This window comes from Triticum aestivum, chromosome 5A, assembly GCF_018294505.1.
Source record: "Triticum aestivum cultivar Chinese Spring chromosome 5A, IWGSC CS RefSeq v2.1, whole genome shotgun sequence".
NCBI lineage: Eukaryota > Viridiplantae > Streptophyta > Magnoliopsida > Poales > Poaceae > Triticum > Triticum aestivum.
Genome location: NC_057806.1, coordinates 689,536,482 through 689,553,810, shown reverse-complemented (window position 1 = coordinate 689,553,810; position 17,329 = coordinate 689,536,482). Strand labels below are relative to the sequence as shown.

Here is a 17,329-nt window from a genome sequence, read left to right as displayed (position 1 = left end):
TTCTTGCTGAATAATCTTGGTGGAAGGACAACTAGCTGAAAGAACCGATGAAAAAGAGTTGACCAAGTCCTATAGGAGTCGGCCCACAGGAATGCTAGGGGGGCTGCGGTTGCGCGTTTGCGCGACACCCAGCTTTCTACGCGCTAATATTTGACCAGAAATCGACACCGGCTGGCCGTATAAACCTTAAGCTCTCTACATCTAACGATTAGGACAGGATGTCGACCGAGACTTGCTCAGTTGACTAACTTTCAGCGAATCTGGAAAAAAATCAAAATTTTATACGAGTAGAGTACTCCTACTTACTAGCTATAAGTTCGAACACGGTCGAGACACACGCGGCCAGTCTAAGAGTGAGCGACGTCCTCTCGTGTGTCCCTCCGACGCCAAGCCATGGTCCTGATGCCGCCGAGAGCTCCGCGCCTCGCCGCTGCCGTCCTCCCCCTCCTCTTCCTCCACCTCCTCACCCCCGCGGAGGCGCTGCCCTTCGTCGTTCTGCACGGTCGGTCCACCCTCGCTTACTCTGCTTCCGTCCATGGCTTATTGACTGATTGGTTCGAGGAGCAGGGATTGGGGGCCAGTGCACCGACAGCAGCGTCGCCGAGTTCACCCGGCTCCTGGCCGACTGGTCCGCCGCCGACGGCCACTGCCTGTACGTACTTAGATATGCGTCTTCTACGTACGCCCTTCCGCCACTGGAGTTTGACTCATTGTGCTCGCTTGTGTTCAGAGAAATTGGAAATGGGGCACGGGACTCCTGGCTCATGCCTCTCCAGGAACAGGCTGATATCATGTGCAACAAGGTGATCGATTCGGCGATTTGGGCGATGATGATGCCTTTTCCTCTGCTGTATCCTGTATGCTGAGTAGATAGATATTCATCATCCATGCCTGCCTGGTAATTTGTTTCTGCAGGTAAAGGAGATGAAAGAGCTAAGCGGCGGCTATAACATTGTTGGTCTGTCTCAGGTATATAAGTATATAAGTATGTTGTAAGTATGTTGTTGGCATTTTTCTATAACACAATCTATGAAATGTGTTGTTCTTCTACTAAACATTATGTGCTTCCACAGGGGAACTTGGTTGGCCGGGCAGTAGTCGAGTATTGTGACGATGGACCACCGGTGAGTAATGAGTTGCTTTCGAAATTGTACAAGCATGCACCTGAATGGGTAATCTGGATGCTTGTGATTGTGAATGTGTGTTGGGTCTCTGTGTTCATATCTATTATTACCTCCCTTCCAAAATATAAGTCTTTTTAGAGATTCCAATATGGACTACATACGGAGCAAAATGAGTGAATGTACACTTCAAACTATGTCTGTATACATTCGTATGTAGTTCATATTAAAATTTTTGAAAAGACTTATATTTACAAACGGAGGGAGTAGCATGCCCATTAGTGAGAGTTTTTCTTTTTTTCAAAAACATGCATACAATGCCTCAATTTTAAGCTTTGATTGATCAGTAGGGTCGCAGAGAATGCTATTCGGTTTTTGTGCAGTAAGTTATGTATCCTCACACTTGTAACAGGTCAAGAATTTCATCTCACTCGCTGGGCCTCATGCCGGTACTGCTTCCGCGCCACACTGCGGTGTAAGTTGATCTCATTATCCCCAGCTAGCTAATATCCAGTTTATCCAATTCAACCAAGAGTCTGATTGCCTCCGAACATTGTACATCTCTTTTCTGCAGTCTGGTTTTTTCTGTGTTATTGTTGATGCCCTGATCAAATCCGAGATTTACTCAGACTACGTGCAGGTATTTATATCTTGGCTTAGTCACTTCCCAAACTCTAGTCGTGCTAGTATTAATAAACGAGAGACTTTAACTTGAGTCGTGCTGAATTACAGGCACATCTTGCGCCAAGTGGTTACATCAAGATCCCAACTGTGAGTTGCATTGCATTTCTTGAGGCCATCACCAATAGGAATTCACCTTTACGCTGATATGTCTATCATTTGCTGAACTTGCACTCTTTTGAACTCTTAAATTTCTTGTTGTGCTGTTCCGTTAACTGTTATTGGGTACTGACGGGGCTCAGATATATCTGAGTAATAGTGAATTCCATATTTTTATCATAGTTTTAAATAGCCGGCTATAGCTTGCTATAGCCTTTTTAGTAGGGAGCCGCTAAATGGTCGCCTTCACAAATAGCCCGCTTTAACTGATTTGGAGGCTTGCCGCTATTTTCTATAGCCCGCTATTTAAAACATTGATTTTTATTTATGGGTAGTTTGAATTTCTATTTTTCTTTGTCGCTCACTTGCTCTCCGAAGAATTTTAAGTAGGCAATCTTGATGCGTGTTTAGCTTTTAGTTTTGCTTCTACTTCAGAGTGGAAGACCATAAGAAAACATTGACTGATCTTTAAACATAAATCTTGGATCTAAACCTGAGCAATATTCGATGATATATTCCTAGTCACCGAAGATGTACTGTTTTTTCAGGATATAGATGATTATCTGAAGGGATGCAGGTTTCTTCCCAAACTTAACAATGAGATACTAGGTGAAAGAAATGCTGCCCACAAGGAAAGGTTCAGCAACCTAGAGAATTTAGTACTGATCATGGTAAGGCTGATAATGTCTCAAACCACATTTTGATCCACGTTCAAATATTATATGGTACTCTCTCCGTCCCATAATATAAGAGCGGTTTTGACACTAGTGTAGTGTCAAAAACACTCTTATATTATGGGACAGAGGGAGTAGCATACTTGAATTTGGCATGGAATATCAAAATTCAAAATGGACTTCACTTTTCCCCTGTTTTGAAATGCAGCGGGAGTCGATTTTCTGAAGTCATTGCTTGGTGATTTCCCTGTTCATGCAACAATAAATGTTGATGAGAATGTGAACTGACAAATATTTCAAGCATAGCTCAAACACACAAGTATTTCTTGTGTGCACCAAAACAACAAAATAACATGAACATGTACAACTAGGGTATGCATTTAGTAGGTGTCTTCCCCTTTCAAAGATTCATAATAGAGACTGATAATATTTTTTTAACCGAAGAGCATAGAACAATTGTTCTCTGGTAATTTTCATTAAAAAATAATATTTACAAATACACAAGCAAAAAATAGGACAACTAACCAACACCAGTTCTAGTGAACTCCATAAAGAAATTAAATAAGATTTATTTCAATCCACTGCTTGAAAGCATCTCTATGCCTGTTCTTTGTCTTGAGAATAATCAACTGAAGATCATTTCTAAGCTGAACCCTCCAAGACTGAAGAAGGAGCTATTGCTTTGAAAACCTTGGAGTTTCTCTGCATCCATAGGTGGCAGCAACCCATAATGATAATATCCGTTGTGAACTAAGAGGGTAGGAAATCTGCCATGAACCTTAATTCATCCAGAAACATTGATGCCTCTTTTCCTCTCAACCATAATTGAGTCCCAACAACTAAGATCAAATGGACAATCCGAGAAGAGATGAAGAGCAGTTTCTTCACATTTAGTATCACACATGGCACATAGATAGATGGGCAAGAAAAGATTTTCCTTTGAAGAAGATTCCTTGTGTTTACCCTGTCATAAGTCATGAGTCACACAAAAATCTTGTATCTAAGCATTACAACACTTTTTCAAATTTTCTTATAAAGCTCTGGTGCTTAATAGAGACTAGTAATTGAAGTAATATTTTGATGCACTTAATGTTTTGCCCTAATATGCTATGCAGTTTGAGAATGATACCGTCCTCATACCGAGGGAGACGTCATGGTTTGGTTATTACCCTGATGGAGCCTTTGATCCAGTCCTACCTCCTCAGCAGGTACAATTTTTGTTCTTCATGTTGGACTAGTGATGTGTCTTAGCGAGTTGATGAAATTTTGAGTCAGTTTCGGCTCACTGAACTTACCAAAATATGGTCTGCAGACAAAGCTATATCAGGAAGACTGGATTGGTCTGAAGGCCCTGGATGACGTCGGGCGAGTCAAGTTCGTGTCGGTGGCAGGAGATCACCTGGACATCTCCAACAGTGACATGAGAAAACACATCCTGCCTTACTTGAAGGACAAACCATCTGCTTGACTGCCTCCCCATTCGCTCGCTGCCACATAGTACGCAATTGGTGAAGCCCTCAGGTGGACGAGGAGTGACATCGGGGTACTCCTTCGGTCCTTGACATGACGATCCACCATCTTTTTGTCAGGGATATAATGTTGGGTTGGTGCACATGTCATTCTCTGTTCAAGTTTTTGCTTCTGGCATGGCTTTGTAGAAACAAAAATCACAGGTTACATACATGTCCTTCTTTGCAATATTTTCTCATGTTCACCTCAATACTTTGCTTCTTGCATTTGTATTTTATGATTTGCGAGCTTCTGCCTGCATGCTCAATAGTGCAACAAAATACAACATGCCTTTGCTAATTTGATGACACCAACCGAGCATTGGGAATTAGCAAACGATTATGGTCTAAAATTGCAGTGGAAACAAAATAATCCCAATACTACTTCATATACTAATTTAAGGATCATTGCTTAGCGCCGAAACAAACCTATGCAGCAGCATATATGGAGAAAATAGCCCACACAACATCACATATGCTCCTTAGATGATGTCTGGGTTCAGGGGAACATCAACACATATGACACCAGATTTTTAACGTGGGAGACCCCCCAACTTGGGATATAAATCACGGGTCGAAGCCATCCAAATCTTCTTCCACTACTATCAAATCTAGGAAACAAAATGTACTTCTATAGGTAGCACTAGAGGACCCCATATATCAAGATTTATGCATCTTGGATACTAATAAGAATAAGATTTGAGTCCACAAAAGTTAGGGATTGAAACAATCTCATCAAAGTTGGTGGAACCATAGCTTCAAGGAGACAAAATGGTGGATCTAGATTTCACAACCTTGGGGATGGGATCCCTTTGCTTGATAGCAAGCTTCTTCCCGTTTCTTCTCCAATGGAGGCTCAACTGAGATTTGTCACATTGCTTGTTGTTTGTTGGATGGGATGGTAAAACATACCCCTTCCTTCATGAGCAAAGTCCAAATTAACCTATGTCATAACCCTAATGGGTAGTGGGTTTTGACCCAGCTTTGGGTTGCCTAAAAGATTCCAAATGGTCATCTTCTCACAACCCACATAAGGAGTATATCCTAGTGAATTCCCCCTCTGACTCATGAGGGGGGCATCACCACGCCCACTACCTTGCAATATGTTTGTAGCTTCTCGTTTGGCAATATCTTGGTTATCATATCAAAACCATTGTTGCGGTATGGATCTACTCAAGTTGTAGCAACTTGGAACTCGCAACATCTCGAATCCAATAATTTCTCACATCAAAGTGCTTACTTCAAGATTGATATCTTGAATTCATGGCATAAAAATATTAATCAAGCATTTGAAAAAAAACATTGAACCAGTATTAGAAAAATCTTAGACAGAGCATTTGAAAAATGTTAAATGTGACGAAATTTCTTGATCATGTAGATAAAAATGTTAATAAAGCATTTAAAAAATAAGTATTTGAAAAATGTTGAACAAGTATTTGAATATGTTTAATAAGTATTAAGAAAATTTGAACAAGTATTTGAAAAATGTTGAACAAGCGTTCAGACAATGTTGAACGTGTATACAAAAAATGCTGTTCACTTATTAAAAAATGGTTAATCCTATTAATCATACGTATAAAAATGTTAATCAAGCATTTGGAAAAATGTTGAAAAAGTATTTAAAAAAATATTAATCAAGCATTTGGGAAAATGTTAAATGTGTATAGAAAAAATATTGACAATGTATTAAATAAATGATGAAAAAATTTGATCATGTATATAAAATTGCTAATTAAGTACTCCCTCCGTCCCAAAATAAGTGTCTCAAACTTAGTTCAACTTTGTACTGAAGTTAGTACAAACTTGAGACACTTATTTTAGGACGGAGAAAGTATTTGAAAAGAATGTTGAATAAGTGTTTGAAAATGTTAATCAAGCGTTCGGAAAATTTTAAATATGTATAGAAAAATGCTGACCATGGATTCAAAACATTTTAATCTTTTTATTTGAAACTAAGAATCAGGCATTTAAAAAATGTATAAAAAATGTTGGCCATGTATTATGTTTTAAATGTATAGAAAAAATGTTGACCGTGTATTAAAAAAGGTTAAACTTGTATTTGAAAAATGTTAAAACTGTGTATGAAAAATATGTTGACCATGTATTATAAAAATGTACGATTTGTATTGGAAAAATGTTACGTGTAATTAAAAAATATAGAATAATAACCAAAAGAACAAATAATACCAGAATAGAAACAAAATAAACAAAAGGAAAAAGAAAATAAAAACAAAGAAACAAAACGCAAAAATGAATGAAAAAGAATGGAAATAAAACAAAGAAGAAACAAAGAAAAGAAACAAAATAAAATAGAAAAAGGAAAAAAATCCTAAAGAAGACCGTTGGAGTTAGCCTCCAGTAGGACGCGCCCCTAGTTCTTTTTTTCAACTATGCGTGCGTGAATGGGCCGGCTCAATAGGATGCAAGGTGGAAAAAAGCTTTGGCTAGAGCTGCCACTTATTATCTCGCTTTCCATGAGATAACCAAGCGACTAGCATTTATTAGGGTGAATAAATAACGAAGCGATTAGCCAGGCTACTGCGCCTCGCCTAATGGGCTGGCCTGCCGCATCGGCTTTCCTTGGGCCCCTCCTAACGCACCATCTTATACAAGTGCTAAGATTGTCAACTAAACAAAAAATATGATATGGCATGCTAGTTAAGAAGAGAGAGTAGTATGATAATCTTAGAAAGAAACGGTGCTAAGCACGTATACCTAGATGAAAGCACAATTTTGAGTCTACAACGAATTAAATGCATGAAGTTTAGCACCTTTGCATTGTGGACTTGAGTTGCTAATAAAGCATTTAATATGCTTAGCACCCCATCTAAGCACCTTTGCATTGAGGAAGGTCTTAGTAAAACTTTGTGGGCCCTTGCCCGGGCTGGGCCCTAGGCGGCCGCACTCACCGCCTAGGCCCAGGGCCGCCCGGGAAGGCTCAATTTTGACGTAAAAAAGGTTTATCAAAGGAATCACTCGATAATCTAGGAGGGCACGAAGCGGTGGATTATCTCCTAGGAGTATGACAATTTATTTAATATAGATAGACGATCTCGTTTGCAATTTAGGAACAACTCATTGATATATTGAGGAACTCTTGCCTCTGGATTGTAGCCATTTCATATTGGAAAAAACTAGTACTACTATTGATGTATTTTAAGTTTCTTTTTATAAAACGGAATTTGTAAATTCCGAACGTTCGTTGTGCTTCTCGCGCGCGAAAAGATATGGCCGAGAAAAAAGTGCACCTGTAGGGAGTCAAACACAGGCGCTACTCCATAAGATACCGATTCACTATCAACTGGGCTAAGCCCACCTTTCTGTTTTATCTACAGGTTAGCTGATATTTATACTTTATTCAAAAGTGAGAAAACAACAATGCTTTCCACAATGAGAAGAACCATTTGGACCAAGTTTTTTAATAAACGATGTGTTGTGTTTGTACTTGTCTCTTTTTGTACAGATGATCAATTTTTAGAGACATAAGTGTTTTGCCTCCTAGACCTACATAACTTCTTTTTGTAAATATGATGATAATTTACGCACAACAAGACTGATAACTTAGGTACAAATATTTTTGTGATAACTTTGAAAGAGGGAGGGGTGTTGTTGAAATAGAGCTGATAACTCATGTGTATTAGCATGGTAATATACGTACATCAGAGCTGATAACTTATTTAGCCCAGGCAGGTAACTATTTTGACTCATGGAAAATATTTATTGAAAAAAACCCCGTCACCCATGTATACTAGCACGGTAATATATGCACAACAAAGCTGATAATTTATTTAGCATGGTAACTATTTGACTCGGGAAAAAGTTATTGAAACACACTCAACTCATGTGTACTAGCATAATAATATAAGGACAACAGATCCGATAACTTACTTAGCCAAGGCGTGATAACTTTTTTATCTAAAAAAAGTTGTAAAAAACACCATAATAGCTCACGTGTAAATAACATGGTAATATACGGACAATAAAGCTGATAAATTACTTAACCCAAGCCTGGTAACTTTTTGATCAAAAAAACTCATCTGGGATATACCAACATGGGACCTACTTTTGAATTTCCTGTCGCGTCATTTTTTTTATGTTGAAACTACTTTTTGATCAGACCAACGGTTTCTGAGGTAAAAAAATTGAGTTTAGAAATAGGAGAATGTAGGACGACATTAGCTTTTTATGTCCTTTAGTGTATGCATGCATGTGGGGAGAAGGTAAGAGAAATCATTTTTATGCCCTGGTAGTTTTTGTGGAAACAAGCTGATAACTTATGTACCAAAGATGTGATAATTTACGCAATATAGGCATGGTAACTTTTTATCCGAAAAAAAGTCATCTGAATATATCAAGAAAAAATGTTGTTAAAAATACCTCACAATAACTCATGCGTAAACAACATGATAATACACGCACATGAGAGCTGATAACTCATATACAAATATCACGGTAATTTTATGATTGTTGAAAAACATAACCCGATAACTTTTACGCAACATGGTAATATAAACAACAAAGCTGATAACTCACTGCAAACATCATAATCACTTTTTAAACCTGGGATAAAAGTTTGTTGAAAACATACCACGAGAAACTTTTGTGTAAATGACATGGTAACTTATGTATTACAGATGTGATAATTTACGTAGCCCATATGTGGTAACTTTTGGTCCGAAAAATAAGTTATCAGAACATATCAACATGGAATCTAATTTCGAAGATCTCGTCGAGACGAATTTTTTGTGAAGACAGTTTTTCAATCGGAGCGGCAATTTGAGCTACAAAACATTTTGAAATTTGAAAAAAGAAAGAATCTAGGATAACATCAGTTTTTTGTCCTTTAGTGCATATATGCATATAATTAGAGGGAGGAGTGCACGTGAAAGAAAAATTAGTCATTCTAATACATGCATGTATATAATTAGAATGAAGAATCATTCTTGCCTATTGCTAAAATCCGAACGTTTGGTAGTTATAAAAGTCCTTTCTAAAATAGTTACTTTTTACTTGACTTTTTGTGTTGAGCATCGGCAATTAAGGGCATCTCCAGCCACGCCCCCAACAGGGCCCTCCAGGCCACTTTTTCGGCGCCAGCGCCGAAAAAACGGTCCAGTCGCGCCCGCAGGACGCCGAAAATCGCCGGTTTGGACCTTTTTTCCGCCCGGCGGTCACAGGCCGAACCCGGCACGCTGGGGAGCAGTTGGGGGCTCCGACGCTAGGAAAAGCACGCCTGGCCCACACCGACAGGGGGAAAGTCAAGGTTTTCTTCCCCCGACTCGCCTCGCACCCCCCGCGCCCTCGGCCACCACTAGCTATATCCCGGCGACGGCCGCCGCCCTACACAGGACCTCTGGATTTGTCACTCCTTTTTTAGTATGCCAGGAACTCACAATGACATCAATGTGCTGCAGTGCTCTCCTGTTTTTGCCAAGCTCGTTGAGGGCCATTCTCCTCCGATGAACTTCGAGATCAATGGGCACCAATACAACAAGGGGTACTATCTAGCTGACGGCATCTATCCGAGATGGTCGGCATTTGTGAAGACGATCTCAAACCCTGTGGCAGGAGGCAAGAACACCTGGTTTGCGAAGCTTCAGGAGGCTTGCAGGAAGGATGTCGAGCGGGCATTTGGTGTGCTCCAATCTCGATTTGTTGTTGTTCGGTACCCCGCTCAGACCTGGTCCAAAGATCAAATGTGGGAGATTATGACTTGCTGTGTCATCTTGCACAACATGATCATCGAGAGCGAGCAAGAAGACCCTATGTTTGACACTGAACCATACTACAGGCAGGGTCCTCTAGCCGAAGTTGATCACCAGCTACCGGCAACTTGGACTGCCTATCTCAGTATGCGTCAGGAGATCCGAGACCCACAGGTGCATCATCAACTGCAGAAAGATCTGATTGAGCACCTATGAAGGCTCAAGGGGGACGCCGTGTGATGAAATACGAGTTTTTATTTATTGAACTATATAATTTGTATTGAACTATTTGTTGTTGTACTATTTTGTTCAAGTATTTGATTTTTCTGTGATGAAATATGTGATAAGAAATAATTGTGTTGATAATTAAACGCCGAGACACGGCGAAACCACGCCGAATATGGAACTATTCTTGCCCATATGGACCCTTTATTCGCCGAAATTGGGCTGCAAAGTGGGCCAATTTTGACGCCTAGGGACGAGTTGGGGCAAGACTGGACGCGAAACCGCCCCAGCGCCGATTGTATCGCCGGCTCGTCTCAGGGGACGATTTTTATGCGTTGTGGGGGACCAACAGCTGAAGATGCCTAAGGCCAGGACTCCCTGCGACGTGAGGCCGGGCCGTGGGAGTTCACCGAGCGCAAGGCACGTCGGCACGGAGACTGGCGAGTAGGGCCCACATGCCAGCAGCGTAACGCGACCGCGAGTGGAATATCCGCCTCGTCGCGGGCTAACCCTCTCTTCTCCCCCGATCCCCACGCGATCTCGCCCGCCGCCGCCGCCGCCCCTGCCATGGCTTTCTCCGCGCGGAGGAGCCTCGCCACCACCCTCTCCAGCCACTTCACCCGCCGCCTCCACCCCTCCCTTTCCCACCTCGTCCCCTCCTCCCACCGCGACAACAACCGCGAGGACTCCTCCTCCTCCTCCTCCGGCCCCCCGTTCCCCACCCAGCAAGCCCCGCACTTCCCCTCCGGCGACCTCCGTCGGCGCTCGAGATCCCAGGGCCTGGCCCTCCCGCTCCCCTTCGGCGCCCACCTCGCGGCCCACCGCAGCTTCTCCACCTCCTCCCCCGGACCGCAGATCGATGGGATCCTCACCGACCCCGCGGCCGGCCAGATGGATGTCGCGGCGGGCGTCCTCTCCGACGCCGCAGCCTTGGTCGCGCCCGCCTTCCCGTTGCCCTTCCCGGGGGAAGTGGCCGCCGCCGCCGCAGACTCGTTTCCCCCCGTCGCGGCACTGCAGTACGCCATCGACGCCGTCCATTCGTTCACCGGGCTCAACTGGTAAGCCTCGTTGACGTGGTAGCACCTGGGGGCCATACCGTTCCACTTTGGATCAAGTAAACTGCGATAAAGTTCTGAACTTTGGTCATTTTGTAGGTGGGCTTCTATTGCGGTGACGACCATCTTGATCCGAACGGTGACCATCCCGCTGCTTGTGAACCAGCTGAAGTCCACGATGAAGCTGAATGTAATGAGCTCATTTGAGTAGTAACTTATATTGTTTGTTTATATGTATGCTTTATTGTATGTCCGTTCTGCCTTTTGCCGATGTGTTTTATGCCAAACTTCTATAGAAACCTACCAATTTCAATCTTTGATAACGGTGAACACTGAAAATTCTGTGCAATTTGTAGTGAAGGCAGGCTCGTGTATTTAACATGTAGTATGTTTTAGATGTCTCGATTCAAGCTTGGTGGTAGAGATAATAATGCAAGGTCAAGTGGGGATGGCAGAATTTGATGGCTGCATGTGCCAAATATGTTTTCTTTCAGCTAACATGTAAACTGCAGTTGAGTTATCATGTGAATGTATTGTCTCCATTTGCTCCAGTGGCCTGCAATTCTTTAGCCTTAAATAGCAACATGGAAACGATTCTTTGGGTCAAAATCATTTATGTCATCATTTGATTCATAAATTGAAATTGTATAGCCACATGCATTCGACAAAAGTGTGCTGTCCCCCCATTTTTTGTTATGCCAAGGAGTAGAATGAGAATTCAAACGCTTCATGTACTTAAATTAAAGGGGATACAGTTCTTGGCGTTATATTTTCGGTTAACCTGTCCAACTAATTCGATCTTGATCTTCACTTCTGATTGCCATACTGTGGCTGAAGGCTTGTAGCTGAGGACATAGAAAGAAACATCATATCATGCAGATGAAATTCGATATGCCTCCACGAAGTTATATGAGACTATCCTATATGTCACTCAATGTTTCTGAGAGGCCTGAAATAGTTATATGATGTTCCTTTTGTTATGTTCTTTTCTTATTTAAATCTGTCCACATTATATGTCTGGCGTGCTTCTTCGTGTGACTGCAAGGTACCCACTTGAATTTCCTCTTACAAACTCCTACTTTATGCAGGCAATGAGGCCAGAAATTGAGGCGATCAACATGGAAATGCGTAATGTAAGTAGATTTATTTCTTCAGTTCAAGTTGCATTTTATATGGTAATTCACTATAGGCACGTTTGTTGTAGACACCATAATTGTATTAACAGCAACTTCCTGCGATCATATTTTTGCTGGTTTTTTTCTGCAATTCTACACATGTAGCCTTTTTCCATGTCAATTTTATTTGTTGCCCCCCCTTTACTAAACCATACTTTTTTTTGTTATTTGGAGTGTTTGGGAGACATATAAGGTGAAAGTTGTCTTCCAGCATATTTACGATCTACTCCCTTCGTTTCTAAATATTTGTCTTTTTAGAGATTTCAAATGGACTACCACATACGGATGTATATAGACATATTTTAGAGTGTAGATTCACTCATTTTGCTCCGTATGTAGTCACTTGTTGAAATCTCTAGAAAGACAAATATTTAGGAATGGAGGGAGTATATATAATCAACGATATTATCATCCTTAACCCTTTTTCTTAGCCATGTTTGTCAAAGTTGACTGTTATAAATTGACCAAGGTATGATGTTTACAAATAATGCAACACTTAATTTTTCGTACTGGATAGTACTGATGCTAAATGAATGCGTTTCCAGGAACCTAAGTTCAATCTTGTCCAAGACAATTTACACTCCCAGGGAACATAAAATCTATTTTAGTTCAAATCAATTTATATTGTACCCTCCTAATGATATAATCTTTCATGTTTTCCTGCAGTCAATGGATCCACAATCGATGCTAGAGGGGAAAAAGAAATTGGGCGAGCTATTCACAAAGTATGCAACTTCCAATGGTTTACTTATTTAGTTATTTTCCCGCGAATATAAGTTGGAAGTTATTTATTTTGCCTGCTGTGTTTAAAAATTCTATGCTTTGGTGCAATTTTGCCAACTAATCACATTACGTTCATGTCTTTGGTTTCTCAAACTCAGACCGTGTTCCTTTAAATGCCTTGGGCTCTGTAGACTCTTTTAGGTTCTGAAATTGCTTTGTTGGTCATTAAATTGTTCTTGCTATCATCCGTGCTCAGGAAGCGCCTTTTTTTGCTCAAATCAGTAATCGTGCTTTTCCATGTTTTATAGAATTTGACTTTGCCGCTTTAACCTCTATTATTGTTTTTGTGGTCTTTTACTTCTTTTAGTCATACAAAAATATTTCCATTGTTTTGATTTTTTTATTAATGTCTGCTGTCAGGCATGGTGTTAATCCATTGACTCCGTTAAAGGGTTTACTCATCCAAGGGCCTATATTCATGAGCTTTTTCTTCGCTGTAAGTTCATACCACTTCCTTGTATAGTGTCAAAAATTCTAACTACAACCACACCGTTATAATACTGCCATCTTACAGTAATGTTGATCTTCTTTCTTTTAATGTTCTTCCACCTTATGCCTCTGTCTCAACTGTAGATACAAAACATGGTGGAGAAAGTCCCTTCTTTGAAAGGGGGTGGAGCATATTGGTTTACTGATTTGACAACTCCCGATGAGCTTTACATCCTCCCAGTGTTGACATCAGTGACGTTCTTGGCTACGGTGGAGGTGTGCACCCTGGCCGATGCAATAATTATGTCCTATATGTTATTATATAGATAAGAAAATATTTGTTTTTCAGCTCAATATGCAAGAAGGTATGGAGGGAAATCCTATGCTGCAAACGATGAAGAATTTCTCTAGAATATTGGCTCTTATGACTATACCATTTACAATGCACTTTCCCAAGGTATGAAATACTCAAGACTATTAATTTTATGAATCATACCCATAAAATTCTAACTAGAAGTTATCTGTAATGAATTTGAACATACTGGGAGTGCAGGTAAATTGGCATGATTAAGTGCCCTCTCCTAATGAATTACTAAATCTGGGCTTGTTGGAAAACAATTATAGTGACCATTTTTTGGGTACTGCCTCAGATTAGCTTCTGAAACTGGGCAAAATTTGCCCCATAACTTGGAAAGTCCATTCAGTAACTACTCCCTCCGTCCCAAAATTCTTGTCTTAGATTTGTCTAGATACGGATGTATCTAATACTAAAACGTGACTTGATACATCCGTATTTAGACAAATCTAAGACAAGAATTTTGGGACAGAGGGAGTATTTCTCTATGATCACGACCACAATCAGTCTTCCCTAGTAGTCTTATTCATGCATACATGGGCTTGATATTACCTGAAATGTAAGGCAATTTGGTGCGTATTGAGGCCCTGTTTGCACCATTGTCAAAGCTTTCATGGTGGTCTGGAGTTGGGAATAACACGGGTATGGGCTACTCCCTTGATTTCTTGGGGGAGGGCTAGAGCAGAAATTTATCTTGCATGGTTCAGCTGGAGCTGCCATTTAGGTGTTCATAGTGCTTCAGATAGACAGATACAGTTGAGTTTGTACCCTAAAGGAGGAACTGTTTTTGTCCACCTAACTGCTGAAGATAATTGTACACCGATTGATTGAAATATATGTAAATCCTTTTTTAAGAAAATAAGCTAGAGCTGTTATCCACACTCAAATATGCGACAAATTGTTGCTTGCACACTTCCGCAAGAAATATGTGGCGTCCATCCCCAAAAAATAAATATACGTGGTGCCAGTGGTTTCATGCTTAACCTAATAACTACTCCCTCTGTCCCATAATATAAGAACGTTTTTGACATTAGTGTAGTGGCAAAAACGCTGTTATATTATGGAACAGAGGGAGTATCGTCTTTTGTTGATGCCATATTTTATCCACCTTAACATAGCTAAGTTTCTCTGTTTGCAGCATTAACATCACTTTTCACTGTCTATATCTTCTCTTTTCTTCTGCACTGCCATTAATACTCTTTTTTGCTTCTGCAGGCAATTTTCTGTTACTGGGTAACGGCAAACTTGTTCTCTCTTGGGTATGGTTTTGGTAAGTCACTTCTCCAGATTTGAAACCTTGCTCATGTCCATGTCTTCTGTTTGTCTCCTTTCCTAGTTTCTAATGCGTATACCTTCCTTCCAAAATTTTCTCCCAGCTCTCCGGAAGACAGCCGTAAGGTATTTCTTGAATCTTCCGGAGGTTGTACCACAGCCCAAAGCTGCGCAATTGTCGACCTTCAACCTTTTCGAGGCACCAAAGCCAGTGTCAGCAGTTGATACACCCACTGGAAACAACGGTGATTCACCCACTGGAGACAACTGTGATTCACCCACCGCAGCCAATGGGTCAGAGCAGTCTAATGCTGAGCTAAGCGATCGGGTTGTGTTTCTTGAGAAGAAGATTGCAGAACTTGAGAGGCGGGCTAAAGCTAGAGGCGAATCTCAAGAGTAATAAACTAACAGGTAAGTTTTGATCGAGCACGTGAATCCTAAAGAAGCACTGTTTGTAACCTGTGTCTGGTGGTGAAGGGGTATCTGGCACCGACTTACCAATATAGTACCAAGATTTGACTTGGACTATCCAATTTTGTGAGCATGTGTATGCGCGTGTGGCAACTGTTGTTTCGAGCAAATAAACCGGAGGGATCCTGGCAGATAAAACCGCCAGTGTTTGTTGGATTAACCGCAGTGATGCTGGCCGAGCAGAGACCAGAGGGTACTTTTATTCTTGTATCACTTGCTTGACATTTGAGAATGGAACGATGTAATAGTATTAGCTTTTAGTTTGCGATCAAGATAAAACGAGGCTGTCGAAAACATATGGCGGGACCGTCGATTCCTGTTACATTGTTTGATGATAAAGTGACTAAGTAATACCCTGTTATTCTGAGACAGATTCTTCTCTAGCTCGTGCTTATAAACGTCTTATCTATGGCTCCATGGTCTTTCGCAACAGTAGTAAGGCGTGATCTGAAATATTACTCAGTATTACCGCACTCAGCCTCACAACGTGTTTGTTTAAGAGCAGTTAAGGGGAATGGGAGTTTCAAGGATATGTGACACTGTTTCATTAGGGGACAAAAAAGTCCAGGATGAAAGCGCAAATAGAATTAAGGAGGCTAATTTCGAATCTCTTCCCTGCTCCCTCCTATTAATTCACATGAGATGTAATTTTCTCTTGAATTCTCACCGCACACCAAACACGGGTTTGAAACTAGTAATTATCAACTGCCCAAGGTTAATCTCTCAATAAACTCTCATTCCTTCTCCCGAACCCTTGCGGATGGAGTCCGTCCACCCTCCATGTAAAAACTAAAAAGGTTCCGTTGGTAAGAGGATTCCTCGCAAAAAAAGAAAAGAAAACCCCACCTTTTTCATGAGGGACAGTAATGGATGTGCTTGGTTCTGCACGGGGACAAGCTGCTGATGAGAGAGTGCACGGTCACCGCCAGAGGCTAGGGGTAGAGGATGATGGACATTCAATGCCTACAATGAACTGGGCACAACGGTTGTATTGTCTTTCTTTATGCTAGTTAAAACTAATGGAGCTTGCTCTTATCCAGGTGGCTCATCTCTGCAAGGGAAAGTAGTTCTGTAGGGTGTGAGGTTGATGTGTAACTGTTATGCCATACTATTTTCTTGCTAGTATTAGCAAGATGCCCATGCGTTGTATGGAATATCAAGATATATTTGTATGAGTAGTTTATCTTGTGGGAGAAAAGAATGCACGAGGAAAGACCTTATCTTATTTGCAAATATGAAGAGGGGTGTGTGTATTTTTTTTTTTTTTGCAAAATTGCCATAGTTTCCTTCCTATCCATCAGATATAAATCGGACGGCCTATATTGCAGGATGGCAGACACACCATCATCACCAACTTTGTTTTTTATAAGAGTAGAGATATGTGTCTACTGTCCATAAGGCCACTCACAATGCATTATCATGTGCTAGTACCATGGTGCATCATACTATTTTAATCACTACAATTGCATAGTATTATATATTAGTATCATTGTGTTATTTCATTTTTATTTGTAGAATCACAACACAAAGTTGCAGATATGATCTATCTCTTATCAACTTTTCTATTTGATGCACTCCATCATAATATGATACTATAATATTCTCTGCAATGCCACGTCATATTAAGGACAGTATAACCGCACCTAATCCCTGCCCTCACAGCGATTTCGGTTTTCGGCCGTCCGTTTTTGGCCATCGGATGTGCTGTCCTAAGGGGCTGCTTTTTTTAGGCACTATAAGGGGCTGCTAGTCCGGAAGAAAAAACCAAGCACTCTC

The 17,329-nt window shown here is 40.9% G+C and overlaps 2 protein-coding genes across 2 annotated transcripts; both read left to right on the top strand.

Annotated features, from left to right (window-relative positions):
* Positions 1 to 314: 314 nt before the first annotated feature.
* On the top strand, positions 315 to 4,275 carry LOC123106020 (palmitoyl-protein thioesterase 1). The gene is made up of 11 exons (XM_044528217.1): positions 315 to 502; positions 568 to 652; positions 731 to 803; positions 916 to 969; positions 1,074 to 1,124; positions 1,534 to 1,596; positions 1,696 to 1,761; positions 1,854 to 1,892; positions 2,450 to 2,572; positions 3,691 to 3,783; positions 3,888 to 4,275. Exons 1-11 carry the CDS (start codon positions 394 to 396, stop codon positions 4,041 to 4,043), a joined length of 912 nt encoding a protein of 303 aa, XP_044384152.1. The 5' UTR covers positions 315 to 393; the 3' UTR covers positions 4,044 to 4,275.
* Positions 4,276 to 10,469: 6,194 nt separating this feature from the next.
* LOC123106019 (mitochondrial inner membrane protein OXA1-like) lies at positions 10,470 to 15,924 on the top strand. Its single transcript, XM_044528216.1, has 9 exons — positions 10,470 to 11,071; positions 11,168 to 11,258; positions 12,157 to 12,201; positions 12,910 to 12,968; positions 13,387 to 13,462; positions 13,600 to 13,731; positions 13,805 to 13,912; positions 15,026 to 15,080; positions 15,187 to 15,924. Exons 1-9 carry the CDS (start codon positions 10,581 to 10,583, stop codon positions 15,480 to 15,482), a joined length of 1,353 nt encoding a protein of 450 aa, XP_044384151.1. The 5' UTR covers positions 10,470 to 10,580; the 3' UTR covers positions 15,483 to 15,924.
* The last annotated feature ends 1,405 nt before the right edge of the window (positions 15,925 to 17,329 follow it).